Genomic DNA, 18,871 nt, shown 5'->3' with positions numbered 1-18,871 from the left:
AATTATCTGCATTTCATGTATCTGATGCATTGCCAAATAAATTTATCATTATAGAGTGTTTGCCATTAGCCAGAATAAAAGTCCTGAAGTAGATGGTATGATTTTTTCGCTGTATGAGGGATACCATATAGAGAAAAAGCTGCTATGCATTATTTTGGTGTATGTATATATATATATATATATATATATATATAATATATGTATATATATATATATATATATATGTATGTATATATATATATATATATGTATGTATATACATATGTGTATATATAATATAAATATATATATATATATATATATATATATATATATATATATATATATATATATATACACACACACACACACACACAATTTATTTTCAATTTTGGTCTGTATTGTGTTGCGATAGCCAACCTGGCACAATCAATTTAACTTTTAGTTTTTATGTGATAATAGTCATTAACGTATATTAGTGAAACGGTAATCTTGTTCTGAATCCGTTACAAGTCCAACGTCTCTTACCATACAAAAAAGGGTACCTCAAGAGTCTATTTATTCTTTCCCTCCATGATTATAGTTATCGCAACGCATTTCCTTAAGACTTTTAAAACACAATTTGATTCATAATGACGAAATTTATCGTAATATATTGCCAATATAATTCAAAATTTACCAGCAAAATTTATATTGAGATATTAATGATTATCATATTTATAATATGGCACAGGAAAAAATAAATGTCTTTTAATCGGCTTCACGTCTTCACATTATTGGAACTCCTTTCTCGGCTCAAAACATGGCAGGGAAAGAAGGGGTTGACGTCTAACAAAGTCTGCAATTCATGCAGTCTCTGTATTTTTGGTAAGAAAAAAATACTAAGGATGTTAAGATATATAGTTTGCTAATAGGGATGATAGGCAATATATTCTCAATTAGACTTTAGAAACAGAGCCTTTATTGATTCTTTGATTTACGGGTCCTGACCATAGCATTTTCATCAAGGGGCTGTTTGTTATGTCGAATTCCAATTGTATTACTGATTATTTGCAGTATGTTCCAGTAGTTCTCCCCAGTGAATTGTTTGAAGAAGAAGTAAAGTTCACATTGGACCTTTAATTGATTATGATTTAAATAAACAAGATTTCAGAAAAAAGTAGCCGTAGGTGCACGGTCGAATAATATTAACATGTTACTTATATATGTAACATTGACTGTTCATCTGAAGTAGAGAATATTGTAAAAAAAAAAGAAACAGTTTTTCAGTTGTTAGATGCACTAGTAATTACATTACAATCCTGTAAGGAAGTTTTGGCAAGTCGTCAAAATTCCTCTTGTGGAAATGTCATATTTTAACCAAAAAAGGGGAACGACTAAGTTCTAAATCTCATTGTATGTATTCGCAATGTTGTACTTTAATACCCGGTAAGGAAGTTTTGGCAATTTGTCAAAATTCCTCTTGTGGAAATGTCATATTGTAACTAAAAGGAAGAGGAGGAGGAAATTATCCTATGATTGTATATTTATATTCACAGTGTTTGCACTTTGATTAATTGATAAATTATGATCTGCCAGTAACTAAAGTTACTAAGGGCTCATCATTCATGGTTAGACTAAAGTTAGAGGCACAAAATTTTGGTAGCATAAACAAATAGCCCCAGAAGAAATTAGATTTTTAACAGCGACTCTATATAATAATAATATAATAATAATACTACTATTAAGTTTATTTGGCATTGAATCAATATAAATGAAGTACAGATAAAGAAAAGAACACATAGTTTGAAATAACCATTACAATTACCGAGGATAACCCAAAAAAGCATGTAAGCTTGTTTCCATTGTGGTCCTCAGTAATAACAAAGCCTAGAAATAAACACTAACTAAAGCTAATAGAATAAACTTACTTAAGAATAGTAATAGGCTGCACTGAGACAATACCTAAAGAAAACTAAAAAATCCTCCCCAAATAGTAGCTCATAAGAATGACGGCACTCTGTTCTACACTTGAGACCTTGGGCTTGAGTTCTCACGTCCTCACACCACACAGTCTACTAAACCCGAGGGGAAAAAAAATTCTCGTATGCAACAACATAGCCCTTGAAACCCACAGTATGCCCCCACAAAGGGCATGGTAAAGAAATACATCTGTTGCCCTTGGCCTCTCTTGCGGAAGACATGTGGCCTCCATGTAACTGGCAACAGGCGGTGTGACCTGGAGGCTGGGAAGATATAGTGTGTTGTCAAGGGATTGTTAGTGTGGAGCATTGTAGGATGAGGTGTTCTGTGTCCACTGTGTAATGATAAATGTAAATGGTCGTAATACTGTAATAATTTTCTTAGTATGTGAAGCATTTAATCAGTCACTGTTTTTCACACTAACATCATACTGCCACATTACAGTTGTAAGTCCTCTGGAGATAGTGATTTCTGAAAGTCCTTAGTTTTAGTCCATACAACAGGCAGTGTAGGTCTAGTGGTTGTTTTTTGTGAGGATGGGGAGTAACACAATCTACACAACTGAGCAGTCCTATTCAGGATAGACTGCAGACCTTACATGGAATGAATGACAATAACAACAAGGAGGGAATAACAGCCCTTCCAATGCAGCCCTCTGTTGCACTCTATCCCACCCACCAATGATTATCTGTGAATGAAGTTAAGAAGTACCTCACACACACACACAGATGCACACACTGAAGAACATTATACAATAGTAAAACCAAAGCAACTACCCACTTTCTCCACAGAGGGTAATGATAGTTACCATTGGTGTTATCAACGGACCCAAGCACCACAATCGGTAGCTACACCCCTCCATTCCCACTAAGAGATTTTCATCCTGAGCCTACATAGCCCTGCTTAACACCAAATTACCCATACCATAACAAAGTGGATCTAGACCTCAGCTATCCAGGATTATTGGTCTGAGGTGTACCAACAGTGATTCAGTAACAAAGAAATGCCCTGTGAGAGTATATAGTGATTTTAAAAATAAATATGATACTCCGCAAAAAGAAACCTAAACAATAGAACCAAGATCGAGCTCAATGTGACCAAGTGAAAGCCTTCACAACCATGGCATACACCCCAATTGAAACACCACAGAGCATTTTACACTAGTGTGGCAGTAGTCCACATTCCACCTCTACAATATTATCCAGAAAAATATTGTAGACAATGAAAATTGATAATGTACACAGATTTAAGAAAACTATAAATGTACAAAGATGAATGCCCCAATACTGATCGTGAATTTCATTCAACCACAACTTCCAATGTGCTTGACTTAGATTAAGATAGGAAGTAGAGAAATACTATCCACACCCATGTCATTGCTTCATAGTACTGGTGGTTTGGACACACTACAAAAGTATGCCAATGATAAGGTGTGTGTATGCATTGCTCTGCCTCTGCAAATGGTACCCCATGCTCACCTTGTATTATTGAACAGAATTTTTTTTATTTTGTTTCTCCATCTTGTAATTGCCATGTAGTCACCATGCACTTCAGTAGATGACATTGCTCCAAAGATATTCCATCAATACAGTTAGGAAATACCACCCTCTCAGTGGTAGAACATTGTCATCTGGAAACAGCAAGAGGCTCAGCTCCACTTTTTCCCACTCACCAACTCTAGACCTAAAGGCCAAGTCACACTACGTGTCTTGAGTCGGGGTGGCCTGGTGTGGGGGTGAAAGGTACATTCCTTTTACTTATCCTGTGTTCAAACGATGACTTGTTGCTGTGGGTGAATGACGTATGCTACTCTGTTCATCCCTGGCATTTCTGTCTTTGTACAGGTGATTTTTCACTTGCCACAGGCATACATTATCCTTGTACAGTTCTATCGTTGAATAACGTCCTCACAATGCCTGTAGAGCTGTGACTCTTGTGACATAATAGTGAGGCGGTTTAATGGGTTTTCTGTTGGGCCTCACCAATCCACCATTGCTGGGAGGACAGTGGCGTGAAGCTAGTACAGTCGTACCTCGGTACTCGACTGCCTCTATACTCGACCAAAAAATTCGAGTAGAAAATGCATCGGACCTCGAACAGATTTTCGGTACTCGACTAGCTCGAACAGCGGGTAAGCGTCAGTTCGACTCAGACCGCCAGCGGAGTAAGACGTACGCAGTTTGTTCGAGTATTTCTTCCCAGATTTAAACTTTTTCGTGTTGCTCTAGCCCTTAATAATGGGTCCAAAGAAAGACAGTGATAAGGGGAAAATTGGTTTCGGTGTTTGAACAAATCGGTGCTCGACCACCACCTCAGAACGGATTATGGTCGAGTACCGAGGTACGACTGTACCTCGCGCAGGTTAATTTGAGTGTGTTGTGGGGACTGCCGGGGTTAGTTCCACCACAATTTGATGCAGTGTAATGGGGCCTTCAGCCAAACACCCTCATATCTAACTCCCACATTACCCTATCCATATACATGTGAAACACCATGATGTTCACAACCATGACAGCTCCATCTTCACCTCAGGTAATTTCTTGATTCTCCATCCTCACGCTCCTGTAAAGGTCTTGACTGTCCTCAAGACTTTCTTCTATCACCATACGTCAACAACATATCATTACTCCTCTCAGTCATCATATAGTTTTTCTAAATCTTTGGAAGTGCAAAAGACCTCCTAGCTTTATCCTGGTGACAACAACCATATCTCTTCCTTGAGTAACATTTGGGATGGTCCAGTGGCCATTGACAGTTACCTAGGAACTGCAGGTCTCCTGCAAGAGAGACCAAGGCAACAGACACATTGATTGTGTAAATTTAGGTATTCTTTAGATAGCTAATGAAAACCAATTGTAGAAGATGATTGAACATTTTATGTATGTGTATATGGATGATGTGATGCATGAGGTGGAACGGGCGAGGGGATGGGGGGTGAGGTAGTATGTGTGAGCAAATTTTGACGCAGCCCGAAGGGATTTCTCTCTGTCTTCTTCTTTATGCATGGGGGGGACGGAGAGGGGGGGTCGCCGATTTAATGAAGCGGCCTTGCTGTGGATGTGCTGTGTCTTGCGACACTGCTTCTGACCCAGGGCAGTGGACAAGGTGCAGGGATGATCCGTCATCCAGGAGGTGCTAAGATGAGAGGGAGGGTGAAGGGGTGTGGAGTGTTTTCAGGGATGGAATGGGTGGGAATGATTTTATGCCTTTTCCTTTTTGGCTACCTCCCTTGTAAGGGGGAAAATGTCTTGGTATATGTATGTATGTGTATATTTATGTATACATCTTGAAAAAAATGCATAGATATACATAGTATTATGTATTTATGGCACTCATTATGCGAATCTTATGAAACTTGTGATATTTTTATATTTTTCAGTGACTTGATAGGATGTCAAAGAGGCCCCTGGATGAGGGGGGGTCTAGCAGTGCCCCCCCACCCAAGAACCTCAAAGTGCAGTTTGAGCCCATCCAGTTGGGAGCCATCTCCACTCTTGACGAAATGGACATGAAAACACTCAGGTTTCAAAATCACAAGTTGTATCAGGTAAGGATGGACTTTACAAAGGATTTACAAAGGAGGAGCATGCAGACAGGAGACTTTTTGGTCCATAACTAGGTCGGATGCAAAAAAATATATATAATAATGATAAACGAATAAATAAAAGTTATGATATAAGGAAGCTCGCTGGCTGAGCGGTTTAGGGCGTCGATACTTGCGGCGAAGGTTGAGGGGATGGCGGTTCGAATCCTGCCACTGGCGAAGTTGAATCAAGGGCATGGTTCATTAAATTCCACGCTACGAAAGCCTCTGTAAGGGGCACCGTCCTAGCCTTCTGATGGGAGGAGTTTGTGATGTTAAACCATATCATCATCATAATATAAGTAATAATAAATGAAATAAGTAAATAAATAGTTAAAGTTAAATAATAAACAAGTAAATAGTAAATAATAAATGGACAGATAAATAATAAATGATAATCAAGGAAATAACAAACAATACGAAATAAATGGTATGCATTACAGCATCTTGCTTAGGTGTTTATTTAAATGAATCTTAAAGCTTTGAACTGAACTACATTGCACTGCCTCTGCAGGAAGTTTATTCCATTCATTAAATACACAGTTGGTGAAGTTGTTTCTACCCACTTCCAAATTTAATCTATTTCCTGACAGTTTGAGACCATTATTTCTTGTTGGATTCTCATTCAGTGTGACAATTTTGTTATAAAGTTGTTAATTTTTTGTAGAATCTTAAAGACTTGTATCAAGTCTCCTCTGAGTCTACACTTTTTTTTAGGGAAAACAGATTCATGTGTTTTAGTCTATTTTTGTATGATTTATTTTTGATATTTGGAATCAGTATTGTGGCTTGCTTTTGCACTTTTTCCAACCTGTGGAGGGGTGTGGAGTGTATTCAGGGATGGAATGGGCGGGAATGATTTTATGCTTTTTCCTTTTTGGCTACCTCCCTTGTAAGGGGGAAAAAGCCTTGGTATATGTATGTATGTATGTCAATGTCTTTAATGAGATTCAGTGACCATACAGAAACAGCATATTCCAAATGTGGATGAACTAATGATTTATATAGCTTGTTAATGAGAGATGGACTTTTGAAGTCAAATGATCATGCAATCAGTCCTAGAATTTTATTTGCTTTTTCAGAGGCTGAAATACACTGCTTAGATGATTTGAGATTGTTACTGATAATTACGCCAAGATCCTTTTCACTGTCCACTTTTGTTAATGAATTTCCAAATAACTTGTAATCGTACATATACCAAAGGCTTTTGTCCCCATTACAAGGGAGTGAGCCAAAAAACAAAGGCATAAAAACCACTCCCACCCATTCCATCCCTATCACTCCACTCCCCTCCCCTCCACCCTCTTCCCTCCCTCTTATCTTGGCACCTCCTGGATGACGGGTCATCCCTGCACCTTGTCCACTGCCCTGGGTCAGAAGCAGTGTCGCAAGACACAGCACATCCACTGCAAGGCCGCTTCATTAAATCGGCAACCCCCCCTCTCTGTCCCCTCATGCAAAAAAGAAGACGGAGAAATCATACTGTTATTTTACCTATGTGCATAACCTTGCTTTACTTGTGTTAAATTCATTAGTCACTTTTCAGACCATTGCTGTAGTTTATCTAAAAGTTTTTGAATATTAATTGGTTTGTGATAATTTGCCATTCTGCACAGTTTTGTGTCATCAGCAAACTTGGAGACAATAGATTTCAGTCCATGGTTTATATCATATATACTATGAATAGAAATGGCCCAAGAATGGACCCCTGAGGAACTCCACTTGCAACATTTTTCCATATAGAAGTTTTGCCATTTAGAACAAATCTCTTTGCGATCATTCAACCAATTATAAGTCCAACTCAATAGTCTAACATTTATTTCGTGTGAAGCTAATTTAGTAAGTAGTCTTTCGTGGGGGATAGTATCAAAAGCTTTTGCAAAGTCTAGGTATATTAAATCTATATTGTTTCTTTTGTCATAATTTGAGATGACAGTGTTGTAGAATTCAAGTAAGTCATGCAAGAACATTTCTGTCTGAATCCATGCTGGCTATCATTTATCAAAGTTACTTTCTAAATGGGTGGGAATGTTTTGTGCCTTGTCCTTTTTGGCTACCCCCCTGGTAAGGGGGAACAAAGCCTTGGTATATGTATGTATGTATGTACTTTCTAAATGATGTTCGATAGCATCTCTGATGACAGTTTCCGTCATTTTTCCTATGATGGAAGTCAAAATTATAGGCCTATAGTTATTTGTTTTCTTTTTGTTATTACATAACTTTGATAGTCATTAGGTGCACCCAAAAACTTCTGTTTTTTATGAGCCTTTCTCTTTTTAGCAATACTTTTTTCAGATTCTTTGTCATGCCATTTTGGGTGGGCCTTGATTTTAATATTTTATTTTTACCATATCCTTAGTTATGGTTCAATGTATGAATGAAGAAAGATTAATAAAAGAAGTGTGGAAGGTAGAGGTGGATGGAGTGACCATGAGGGGATGACCAAGGATGAAATGGATGAGTGGGATGAAAGAGGTATTGAGCAAGGGAGAGGGGAGGAGATAGGGGTGAGTGGAGAACAGCTGTGTTTAGATGATACTGTGATGTAAGGAAGGGAGTGGCTGGGGTATAGGGGGAAGTTGGGAATGGTTATGTGTAAATTATACTTTGACATAGCTCAAAGGAATTTCTCCCTATCTTCTATTTTTTTTTGCATAAGGGGGACAGAGAGGGGGGTTGCTGATTGTATTTAGAATATATAATTTTTTGTATAATATACACTTACCAAGGCTTTTTCCCCCTTGCACGGGGGGTAGCCAAAAAGAAAAAGGCATAGAAATCACTCCCACCCATTTCATTTCCCATATATTCCCCTCCACCCTCCTCCCTCCCTCCCTCCTATCTTGGCACCTCCTGGATGACTGGTCATCCCTGCATCTTGTTCACTGGCTATTTCCCCCTTACAAGGGAGATAGATAAAAAAAATGCATAAAATCCACTCCCACCCATTCCATCACCACATACTCCACTCCTATTCACCTCCTTCCATCCCTCTTATCTTGGCTCCTTTTGGATGACAGCTCATCTCTGCATCTCGCCCACTGCCCTGGGTCAGAAGCAGTGTAGCAAGACACAGCACATCCACAGCAAGACCACTTCATTTAATCGGCAACCCCCCTCTCTGTCCCCTCATGCAGAAAAAGAGAAGACATGGAGAAATTCTTTTGGGTTGTGTCAGAATATCATTCACATACACTCCCTCATCCCATTCCCCCCCAACTCCCATGCATCACAGCATTATCCATACACAACCATTCTCTATTCACCCTTATCTTCTGTCCTCTCCTATCCTTCCTCAACAGACACTTCCTCATTCCCAATGCCCCTTTTACCCCATCCATCCTTCTCATCCTTGGTCACCCCCTCATGTTCACTCCTTCCACCTCTGCCTTACACACCTCTTTCACTAATCTTTCTTCACTCGTTCTTTTCATGTGTCCAAACCATCCCAATACTCTTTCATCAACCCTATCTCCCAACTCTCTTTCCACCCCCACTCTCCTTCTCACCTTGTTTCTCACTCTATCCAGTAGTAACCCCCATCATACTTCACAGGCATTTCATCTCAAACTCCTCTCCTCCCCTCATATGTTCCATGTTTCTGTCCAATACAGCACTGTTGGCACAATCACTCCTTCATAGCATCCATTCCTAAATGTCTATTTCTCATTACACTTTTTAATCTTCAAAGGCATTTACTTTCTTCTCAATCTGCATTCTACCTCCATCTCCACTCCTCCCTCTCCTGCCACATTTGCACCTAAGTATCTAAAACTATCCACTACCTCCAGTCTCTGCCATAATATTCATCTCCAATTTGCTGCCACATTCTCCCTTTGTACATCTCAACACCTTTTGCCCACATTTATCTTCAACTTCCTTCTTTCACACACCTTCCTAAACTCCATCACTAACTTCCTTAATCTCTCCTTTGATCCTGCCACAAGTGCATTGTTTTCTGCAAACAACAGCTGGCTAATCTCTCACTTTTCTCCATTTTCTTTAACCATCTCCAATCCCCAACTCATTACTCTTGTATTTACCTCTCACACCACCCCATCCCTATGTAAATTGAATAGCCAAGGTGATATAACACATCCCTGATGAAGTCCCACCTTTACCTCAAACTATTCACTCGTTCTATTTCAGATTTTAACACTTGTAAAAACTCTTGCCTGCTCTTAACAGCTTTCCGTCTATCCCATATATCTATAAAACCTTCCACAGTGCCTTCCTGTCTACCCTATCATAAGCCTTTTCCAAATCCATAAAGACTAAAAAAAACATCCTTACCTTTTCCTAAAGCTTTCTCACACATGTCTTACCACTAAAATCTGATCTACGCAACCCCAACTTGTCCTAAACACACACTGCTCCTTACTAATTACTCCCTCTATTCTTCTCCTAATCCTCTCAATCAAAACCCTCCCATAAGCCTTCCCAACTACACTCAACAAACTGATCCCCCTGAAACTACTACACTCACACTTATCCCTATTTCCCTCTTAAAATAGAACTATACGGGCACTCCAGTCCTCTGGCGTTCTACCCTCTTTTAACCACTTCACTCCGGGCCAAAATCTCGCGGGCAGCATTAGCTGCCAGACGTACGATGTTGCGTCATAATACTCGCATTATAAAAAATAAAGTCACGGCTGTATCGATCATTCTCTCTTTCACCCATGAATTTTGATAACCATAGAAAATATGATGAAGCCAGTTTACAGAGTATGGGGGTCACGCCCGCAGGTACGACTACAATAAATATAATCAAGACGCCGACATATTCAGCCTCGCGTACCCACTTGCTCCTCATGACGCCTACGTAGGCGACACTGTATGGAAGGGGTTAAACAACAACCTCACCTGCCAGTCCACCATCACTGTGCCCTCCTTTTTTAGACACCACATGACACTCATCTAACCCAGGTATCTTACCTGCTCTCATCATTTTAACAACTGCTTTATACTCATCTTTCCTTATTTCTCCATTTTCCTCATTCGTCACTATCATTTTCTTAGTGATTTCCCATTGCAACTACCTTTCCCTCCCTATCCTCCTACAAATTTAGCAATTCCCTAAAATACTCTGACCATCTTCCTCTTACTGCCATTTCTTCCATTATCTTCTCTCCATCTGCACCTTTTACATTTTCTTCTCTACTTGATTCACTTCCTCTTCATCTCTTAATTTCTTTCCAAAACATTTTTTTTATTGCTTTCAAAACTTTCTGTCATACTCTTACCCTATTTCACATCTGCTCTCCTCTTTGGCTCCTTTATTTTATGCTTTATGTCGTACCTCTTATATGATTCTCTCGTCCTATTTTGTAACCAATCTGTGAATGCTCACTTCTTCTCTTCTACGACCTTCTTTGCTTCCTCATCCCACCACTCACTACCCTTCCTTTTATTTCATCCCATCCTCCTTGTTCCACATACCAACTTTCCACACCTTATGATTCCTTCCTTAAACCATCCCCATTCTTCCTCTACTCCTAGTTCTACTATATCCTTCACTCCTTCCCACTCCTCTCTCAGTTTCTTCTTGTACTCCTTTTCTTTCTCATTTAACAAATTTTCCCTAAACACCTCCCTACCTTCTGTCCTATTCCTCTTTCTATATTTATCCTCCGCTCTCAAGGTACCTTTCACCAAAAAATAATTTATATTCCTCCACTCCCTCCCCTTAGAACATATACATCCAAAACTCCTACTATTCTCCCGGTTACCACTATGGAGTCCGTTAATGCCCTATCAACCACCCTTCCATCCATCACCCTCTCCCATGTGGACTTATGCTCGACTTTCCTCGTAAATACTGTACCATCATCAGCTCTCTATATACATTACCATCATCACTCCACTACAATTTTTTTCTGTAACTCCACACTTCCCAACCACTCTGTCTATTGGTTCATTTTCTTCCCTAGCATTAAGATCTCCCAATACCACTACATTGACATTTCTCCCAAATCCCTCTATGGGCTCGTTTAAATCTATCCAAAAAGCCTCCCTTTCCTCAACACTCTTCTCACTACCAGGCCCATATGCACTTACAAAAACCCACATCTCCCTTCCCAGTTTCATCTTCATTCACATTAACCTTAACCACTTCCATACAGTGACGCCTACGTAGGCGGCATGAGGAGCAAGTGGGTACTCGATGCCGACTCCGCCATCTTGATTATACAGACACTCCTCAACTTACGTTTTAGTTAGGTTCCGAACGGCCGAACGTAACGTGAAAATGAACATAAGTTGTTATTGTACTATACATCCATAAATTCTATTACCGTATCTTATAAAACACCCCTAAATCATTAATTATAAACATAACATTGTTAAATAATAACATTAATTTCAAATAAATTAAATTCAAGCTACATAAATTGAGATGGTGGAGGAGAAGGAAGAGGAGGAGGATGGGCACGTTCAGTCTGTGGTTTGTGCCATGTAAACAATGGATGCAGCGTCATGCGCAAGTATCGTTTGAACTATGGAGAGTGCTCTAAACTTAAAAATTCACTCAAAAAAATTTTTTTTTTACATTTTTTTTTTTTTTGTCAGTTCAAACGTAAAATCGAAAAAACGTAAAACGAATGAACGTAAGTAGAGGAGCGTCTGTATTTATTGTAGTCGTACCTACGTAATTTTCATTCTCTCTAAACTGGCTTCATAAATTTTCTATGGTTATCAAAATACACGGGTGAAAGAGAATGAACGATTGAGCACTGACTTTATTTTTTATAATGCGATTATTATGACGCAACATCGCATGTCGGGCAGCTAATGCTGCCAGACGTGCGATGTGCCCTGGAGTGAGGAGGTCAAAGAAACCTTCCACTCCACCACACGCTTATCCATCTCTACATTTAATAGTATAGCCACCCCTTCTCTCCCTTCTCCACTCTTCACTCCTGACACCCAACTACACTCCCAAATTCAAACTCGCCCCTCCCTTTCAACTTAGTTTCACTCAATGCCAGCACATCCACCTATCTCCTCCCTTTTACTCTCATCTGTACCTCATCCATGCACATTAGAAGACCCAAACCTGGTTCTGGTTGGAAAACTCCTGCCTTTGCTTTTTTGTAGGAATGTCTCCTTTGGGGTTACAAGGAGAAGGATGTCTAGTCCTATCCCTGTTGCCTTTTACGACTAATGTGGGAAGAGACTTGGTGGCAATATTCTTCTCCCCCACCACAGGGTTAGGCAAAAAAAAGGAAATGAATTTTCAGAGAAGTGGCTACAGGAGTTGGGGGGACAGTAGCATAATAATAAAGTATCATCATTTCTCTATTCATAGAGAATTCCTGTATCACAGACAAAATGATGTGTAGTGCCCCATGTAGACTAAAGTATCAGCTGCCTGCTACTGAGCAGCTTTTAAACCCACAATAACATGTAGCTGATACACCAGACGGGGTAATAATAATGATATAATTATCAACTACCCCTCTTGCTGCATTGCTTCTGACCCAGGGCAGTGGGTGAGATGCAGGGATAATTTGTCATCCAGGAGGAGCCAAGAAAAGAGTGTGGTGAATAGGAGTGGAGTATGTGGGGATGAAATGGATGGGAGTGGATTTATGCCTTTGACTTTGGCTACCTCCCATGTAAGGGGGGGAAAAGTTGTTGGTATATGTATGTATGTTGTTATTATTATTCAGGAGAGGACAAGGAGCAAGGGTTGCCATGTAAAAGAAATGGTGTGTATGTAACTTGCTGCATTGCTTCAGACATGGGCAGTGTGTGGGAGACCGAGATGACCCTTCATCCTTGAGGAGCTAAGATAAAGAAAGAAACATGTGACATATGGGAATGGGATAGGTGGGGGATGGATGCATGCTCTGGCTGGTTATCTCCCTTATCAGGGTGATTTTAACCTCTACAATAAGAGTCAAATGTTCATGTGCACATTAGCTTCCTGATGTATGATGACGCATCACAATACACGTATTATAAAATTTAAAGTTACAGCTGTTATACTCATTCTCTTTCATCCAGAATGTTTGTAACTACTGAAAAAAGTGATCAACCCTGTTCACAGAATAAGAGGGTCACTCAGCTACAACTACAAAATATTTATAATCATGAAGCCGACACTGGCATCTTCACATGCTCCTTCATGCCTCATGATGCCTATGTAGGAATCATCACATTCAAGGGGTTCACAACAACAACAGAGAGGGAACAACAGCCATTCCAATATATCCCTCTGTTGCACTCTATCCTATCCAGCAATAATTAGCTGTGAATGAAGTGAAGAAACCTGCCCCCTCCACACACATACATACATACATATATAGATAGATTATTCATGAACAGATTTATGAGGGGGAATAAAGATTTGTTCACATAGCTAGTGTTAATTGGGATCACATGAAGAATAGTCACCCCAGACTTTGACAGTGACAATTCTTCATGTGGGCTATGCTAGGGTGACAGTTCTTCATGTGGACCATCCTGGGTGTATGATTCTTTGTATAAGCTGATGACAATAATCATAACCCTCATTCAACCTAACCTAATCTAAGAAACCTAACCTAATATAATCTTTATTCCACTGTTGATATTCGGTGTACTGGGGTGACAGTTCTTCAGGTAGGATCTCATGGGGTGACGATTCTTCATGTGTGCGTTCTGGGGTGACAATTCTTCATGTGCCCTGTTGATTGCATGTGGTGGTCCTACAAGATGGACAGCAAAGCTGCCCATTTTCAAAACCTGCCTACCCCCTCATCTCCATCAGGAGCTCAGGGCTGACACTTGGTCTCTAGACCAGGTCCAAGATCTTTATCAACTTCAGCTGTATTTCTTACTTCTTACTTTCTTACTTCTTGTAACATAGAAACAGTCCCATACTGTTATAACACAAAGAACAGTTCAAAATTTCTTCCCAGCCACTGTGGGGCTACAGTGGAAATACATGTGATAAAGGGCCCATCCCCTATGTAAGGGGGTGGACAAGTCAAAGCATACACTCGCTGCACATCCCACATCCATCCAAAAACCCATTCATTGTAACTCCCATCTTACCTCCTCATGGATGAAAGGCCTTTCCTGTCCTCTACTACATTGCTCAGATCAGAGGCAATGCAGCAAGATACAGCACCTTCACAGCAGGGCCTAACAACCTAAGCTGATTTACCCCCTACTACTTCAGTATACATCAGGTCCCCCCTTGTTCACTTGAGAAATATACAGAGAAGAAATACCCCTTGGGTTGCATCATTTCCTCATCTGTTTACAGCCATTCTCACCTATCTCTTGCCTTCTCCCATGCTCATCAGGCAGACAATCTGTTAACCCTGGTGTATCTCTCAGAAAACCTGTGGCCTTCAGGTAACTATCAAGAAAAATATATTGTGTTGTTTTCTAGGGATAATTAGTATGGGGCATTATAGTATGAGGTGTTCTGTTCCTCGGTGTGGTAGTTGCTTCTTTCTATTTCCAAGTCTTTGTTCCCTGCTAACACAATCACTCCCTTGTCCAACCTTTTGTTTGTCATTGCCCCCAAATACCTATTGCTCATGACTCTCAAAACACTTTTCATTCCCCCCAGACATCTACTTTTTTCCTTTACCCTATAATTCACCTCCACCTCCAATCCTTCATTCGCTGCCATGTATGACCCCAGATATAATTCTTTATTATTAGCCTTTCACTCTTCAAACTCATCTCCAACCAGCCATCATCATCATTCCTTGTGTATTTTGTAACCTTTTGCCCACATTTACTTTTAAGGGGGCTCACTGTGTCTTGGTGGTACTGCACATGTCTGATAACTGTATAGGGATTTCAACATCTGTTTAAACCCTAGCTGTGGCACAGATTAGGAAGGTCATCCATTCTAAGTAATGACCTCCAACTGCTGCTCACCTGAGACCTGAGGTGACTTGGGTATCACTGTAATGGATCTACCTTTGGGTATTGTCACTGCAATGGCATACTGGAAACCGTCACCCATGTTCATGTATAAACTGTTCTGGACCACCTGCAAGGTTAAGATCTGAGCAGGTGCTAGTCCTTAAAAAAAAACACAAACACACACGTGCGCGCACATATGAGGATGACCCTGTCGGCATCCTAAGATGCAAGTGGGTATAAGAGGACGCTAGTGTTAGCGTCCTGGTTATATTTGTTTTGTAGTTGTAGCTGAGTGACCCCCATAATCTGTGAACAGGCTTGATCATGTTTTCTGTGGTTCTCCACATTCAGGGTGAGAGAGAACAAAAAAGGGAAATATTATAGCTGCAACTATATATCTTATAATGCGAGTACAGGTAAACGTCGACTTACGATGGCCGCGACTTACGATTGTTCGACTTTACGATGACGACGACGACATGATAATTTAACCCCTTCCATACGGTGCCGCACACGTAGGCGTCATGAGGAGCAAGTGGATTCGCGACGGTGCCATATCGGCGTCTTGATTATATTTATTGTAGTCGCCCCTGTGTTTTTACATTCTCTCAAATGTGCCTTGAATCCCATTCTCTGTGGTTTTCAAAATTCGCGGGTGAAAGAGAGAACGATCGATATAAGCGGTGACTATATTTTATGATGCGAGTATTATTACGTCACGTCGTACGGCTGGCATTGGCTGCTGCCCGCGAGATTTAAGTTCCGTACTGAAAATACATATTATAGTGTTTGAATATGGTAAAAAGGATAAAAATAATTAAATAAACTACTGTACATGTTTAATAGGCTATATTCAGTATCTCTGGTGGTTAATATACAGGTAGGCTAGGTACAGTGACCACGGAACAGTGATACACAAATTGGGGATCGACTTACGATGAAATCGTCTTACGATGGCTCTATCGAAACCTAATGCCATCGTAAGTCGACGTTTACCTGTATTGTGATGGATTATAATACGTCAGATAGCCTAACACTTGTGAGGAATATTTGACTCGTATTGAAAAGGGTAAGTTTTTACTTTTCACACACTTGTCAAAATTCTGCCACCAACTGCTTAAATGTATCCCTAGATTCAGCCATAAGCACCAGGTCATTTGAAAACAACTGGCCCTGCACTCATCATTCCCAATGTCTAGACCCATGCCTAGCTAGTTAAACCATCAATCTATTTATATACCAAGGGCTTCCCCCTTATAAGGAAGGTAGCCAAGTGAAAGACATGCACCTACTCTCATACACCATAAGATAGGTAATTTATGTGTATTACTTCAAGCTAAACCTTAGTTATTTAATATCTGTCTTTGTTTCAGCGTTTGGAGCAACGTAAGAAATTGGAAGAGGATTTACGAGGCCGTATAGAACAATTAGAAAAAAGGCAGACGCAGAGTGACGATGTGCTGACCATCATCAATAGGTATTGGAATCAATTTAATGAAGACATAAGACTTATGCTTCAGAGATTTGATGCTGAGACAGCAGATGAATCTGAAACAAAAAGTAAGTATTTCTATTTATTTTGGATCTTATCCATAGTAAACAATGACATTGTCCAGATCATGGCCAGGGTGATGACTGGGGTTGAGGAGAACATGTATTTCTTGTACATACATATACCAAGGCTTTTTCCCACTTACAAGGGAGGTAGCCAAAAAGGAAAAGGCATAAAATCATTCCCACCCATTCCATCCCTGAATACACTCCACATCCCTCCACCCTCCCTCTTTTCTTAGCACCTCCTGGATGACGGGTCATCCCTGCACCTTGTCCACTGCCCTGGGTCAGAAGCAGTGTCGCAAGACACAGCACATCCACAGCAAGGCCGCTTCATTAAATCGGCAACCCCCCCTCTCCGTCCCCCCATTGCATAAAAGGAGAAGACGGGGAGAAATCCCTTCGGGCTGCATCAAATTTTGCTCACACATACTACCTCACCCCCCATCTCCCCGCCCATTCCACCTCATGCATCACAACATCATCCATATACAACCATTCTCCATTCACCCCTGTCTTCTGTCCTCTCCCGTCCTTCCTCAACAGACATTCCCCTCTTCCCCAAAGCTTCACCCCATCCATCCACCTCATCCTCGGACATCCCCTAGGATAATTTTTCCCATTGGAATATTATATTTTCATTGTTACTTGTATGTTCAGCCCTCAATTTAATGGACCCCTATTCCATGGATTTTGGTGGCAATAGCCAGAATCCAATAACTTGAAATAAACACAGAATAGACCTGGTCATAGATTCAGACTGCCCCAGATGCAACCACCACATAGAAGACATAAAACACCTTATACCAATACTGCAATGCTCCACACTAAGTCCCCAGACGACAACACAATATATCTTCCCAAAGTGACTTACGGTCCTGCTTGTAGGCTGTTGCTGGTTACCCAAGGCCACAGGCCTTCCACAAGTGAGACCAGGGACATTGTATTGATTGATCTTTATCTTTCCTCTTTCACAGATGAAGGGGAGGCAACAACATCATTCCTTATCCAATTGTCAACTTGGGATAGAGAAGAGTTGGATGAAAAGTTGGCTAATAGGGTACAGGTATCAAAACGAGCTGTTGCCAAAATTGTTCAGGCTTTTGATCGGTTACACCAGCGCAATGAAAAAGTTACGAGAGCTCTCAAAGGGGAGAATTTGGAAGGAGGTTAGTAGATATTGTGCATTTTAGTGCATGGATATGTGTGATGTACAGCAATCCCTTGTTATTCGTGGGGGTTATGTTTCTGATATACCCGTGAATGGCCAAATCTGTGAATACTCTTTTATATAGATATATTCCATGAATGTGCTAATATTCGCTCCTTATTATTAACATTATTATTATATTGCTATTAACATTATTATAATATTTTGCTCCTTATTATTGACATTATTATATTGCTATTAACATTAACATTATTATTATAACCCTGGAAGTTGGTTCAAATCTTTCCCTGTAAGTGCATAGTGTCTCTTCACTCTGTTGAGTAACATGAGCTTAATCATGTGTCCAGCTGCATTACTGCACAATAACAAAGATGCTCTGTCTTTCTATGCTTTGAATCCAGGTGCCTTCCTCTCCTCTGAAGAAATTAATGTTCTGCTAGGCATTTTGTACCATCAAAGTCCCATTTCATCTGCATTATATACTTGTTCTGGCAGATATCCTTGGTCCTTTATCAGCTTTTCTAGTTCTGCTGAATACGCTTCTGCCATGAAGTGATCAGTTGATGCGGACTCGATTGTTATTCTCAGATTGTGAAGTGTGAATCTTTTCTTAAAATTTCCAAGTCACCCCTTGCTGGCTACAAAAGGTTTTTCTCCACTTTTTTTTACTTAAATATTCATATATTTTCTTAGCCTTCTCTCTGATAGGAATTGTCTCTAATGGAATATGTTGGTTCAGATCTTCAAGT

At 40.1% G+C, this 18,871-nt stretch overlaps 1 protein-coding gene across 5 annotated transcripts in view; it reads left to right on the top strand.

Annotated features, from left to right (window-relative positions):
- Positions 1 to 754: 754 nt before the first annotated feature.
- Positions 755 to 18,871, top strand: part of Bre1 (E3 ubiquitin-protein ligase Bre1) — a 136,057-nt gene continuing 117,940 nt past the window's right edge. For all 5 annotated transcript variants that reach the window (XM_076198039.1, XM_076198036.1, XM_076198037.1 and 2 more), the window contains exons 1-4: positions 755 to 846; positions 5,321 to 5,488; positions 16,771 to 16,957; positions 17,929 to 18,120. In XM_076198039.1, the coding sequence (XP_076054154.1) occupies positions 5,333 to 5,488; positions 16,771 to 16,957; positions 17,929 to 18,120 (535 nt within the window). In that variant the 5' untranslated portion in view covers positions 755 to 846; positions 5,321 to 5,332. The remainder of the gene's footprint in view (positions 847 to 5,320; positions 5,489 to 16,770; positions 16,958 to 17,928; positions 18,121 to 18,871) is intronic.

Source organism: Oratosquilla oratoria, chromosome 14 (genome assembly GCF_046742065.1).
Source record: "Oratosquilla oratoria isolate Oo_2021 chromosome 14, ASM4674206v1, whole genome shotgun sequence".
Lineage (NCBI taxonomy): Eukaryota > Metazoa > Arthropoda > Malacostraca > Stomatopoda > Squillidae > Oratosquilla > Oratosquilla oratoria.
Note: the sequence above shows the minus strand (reverse complement) of the source record. Positions and strands in the feature narration are given on the sequence as shown.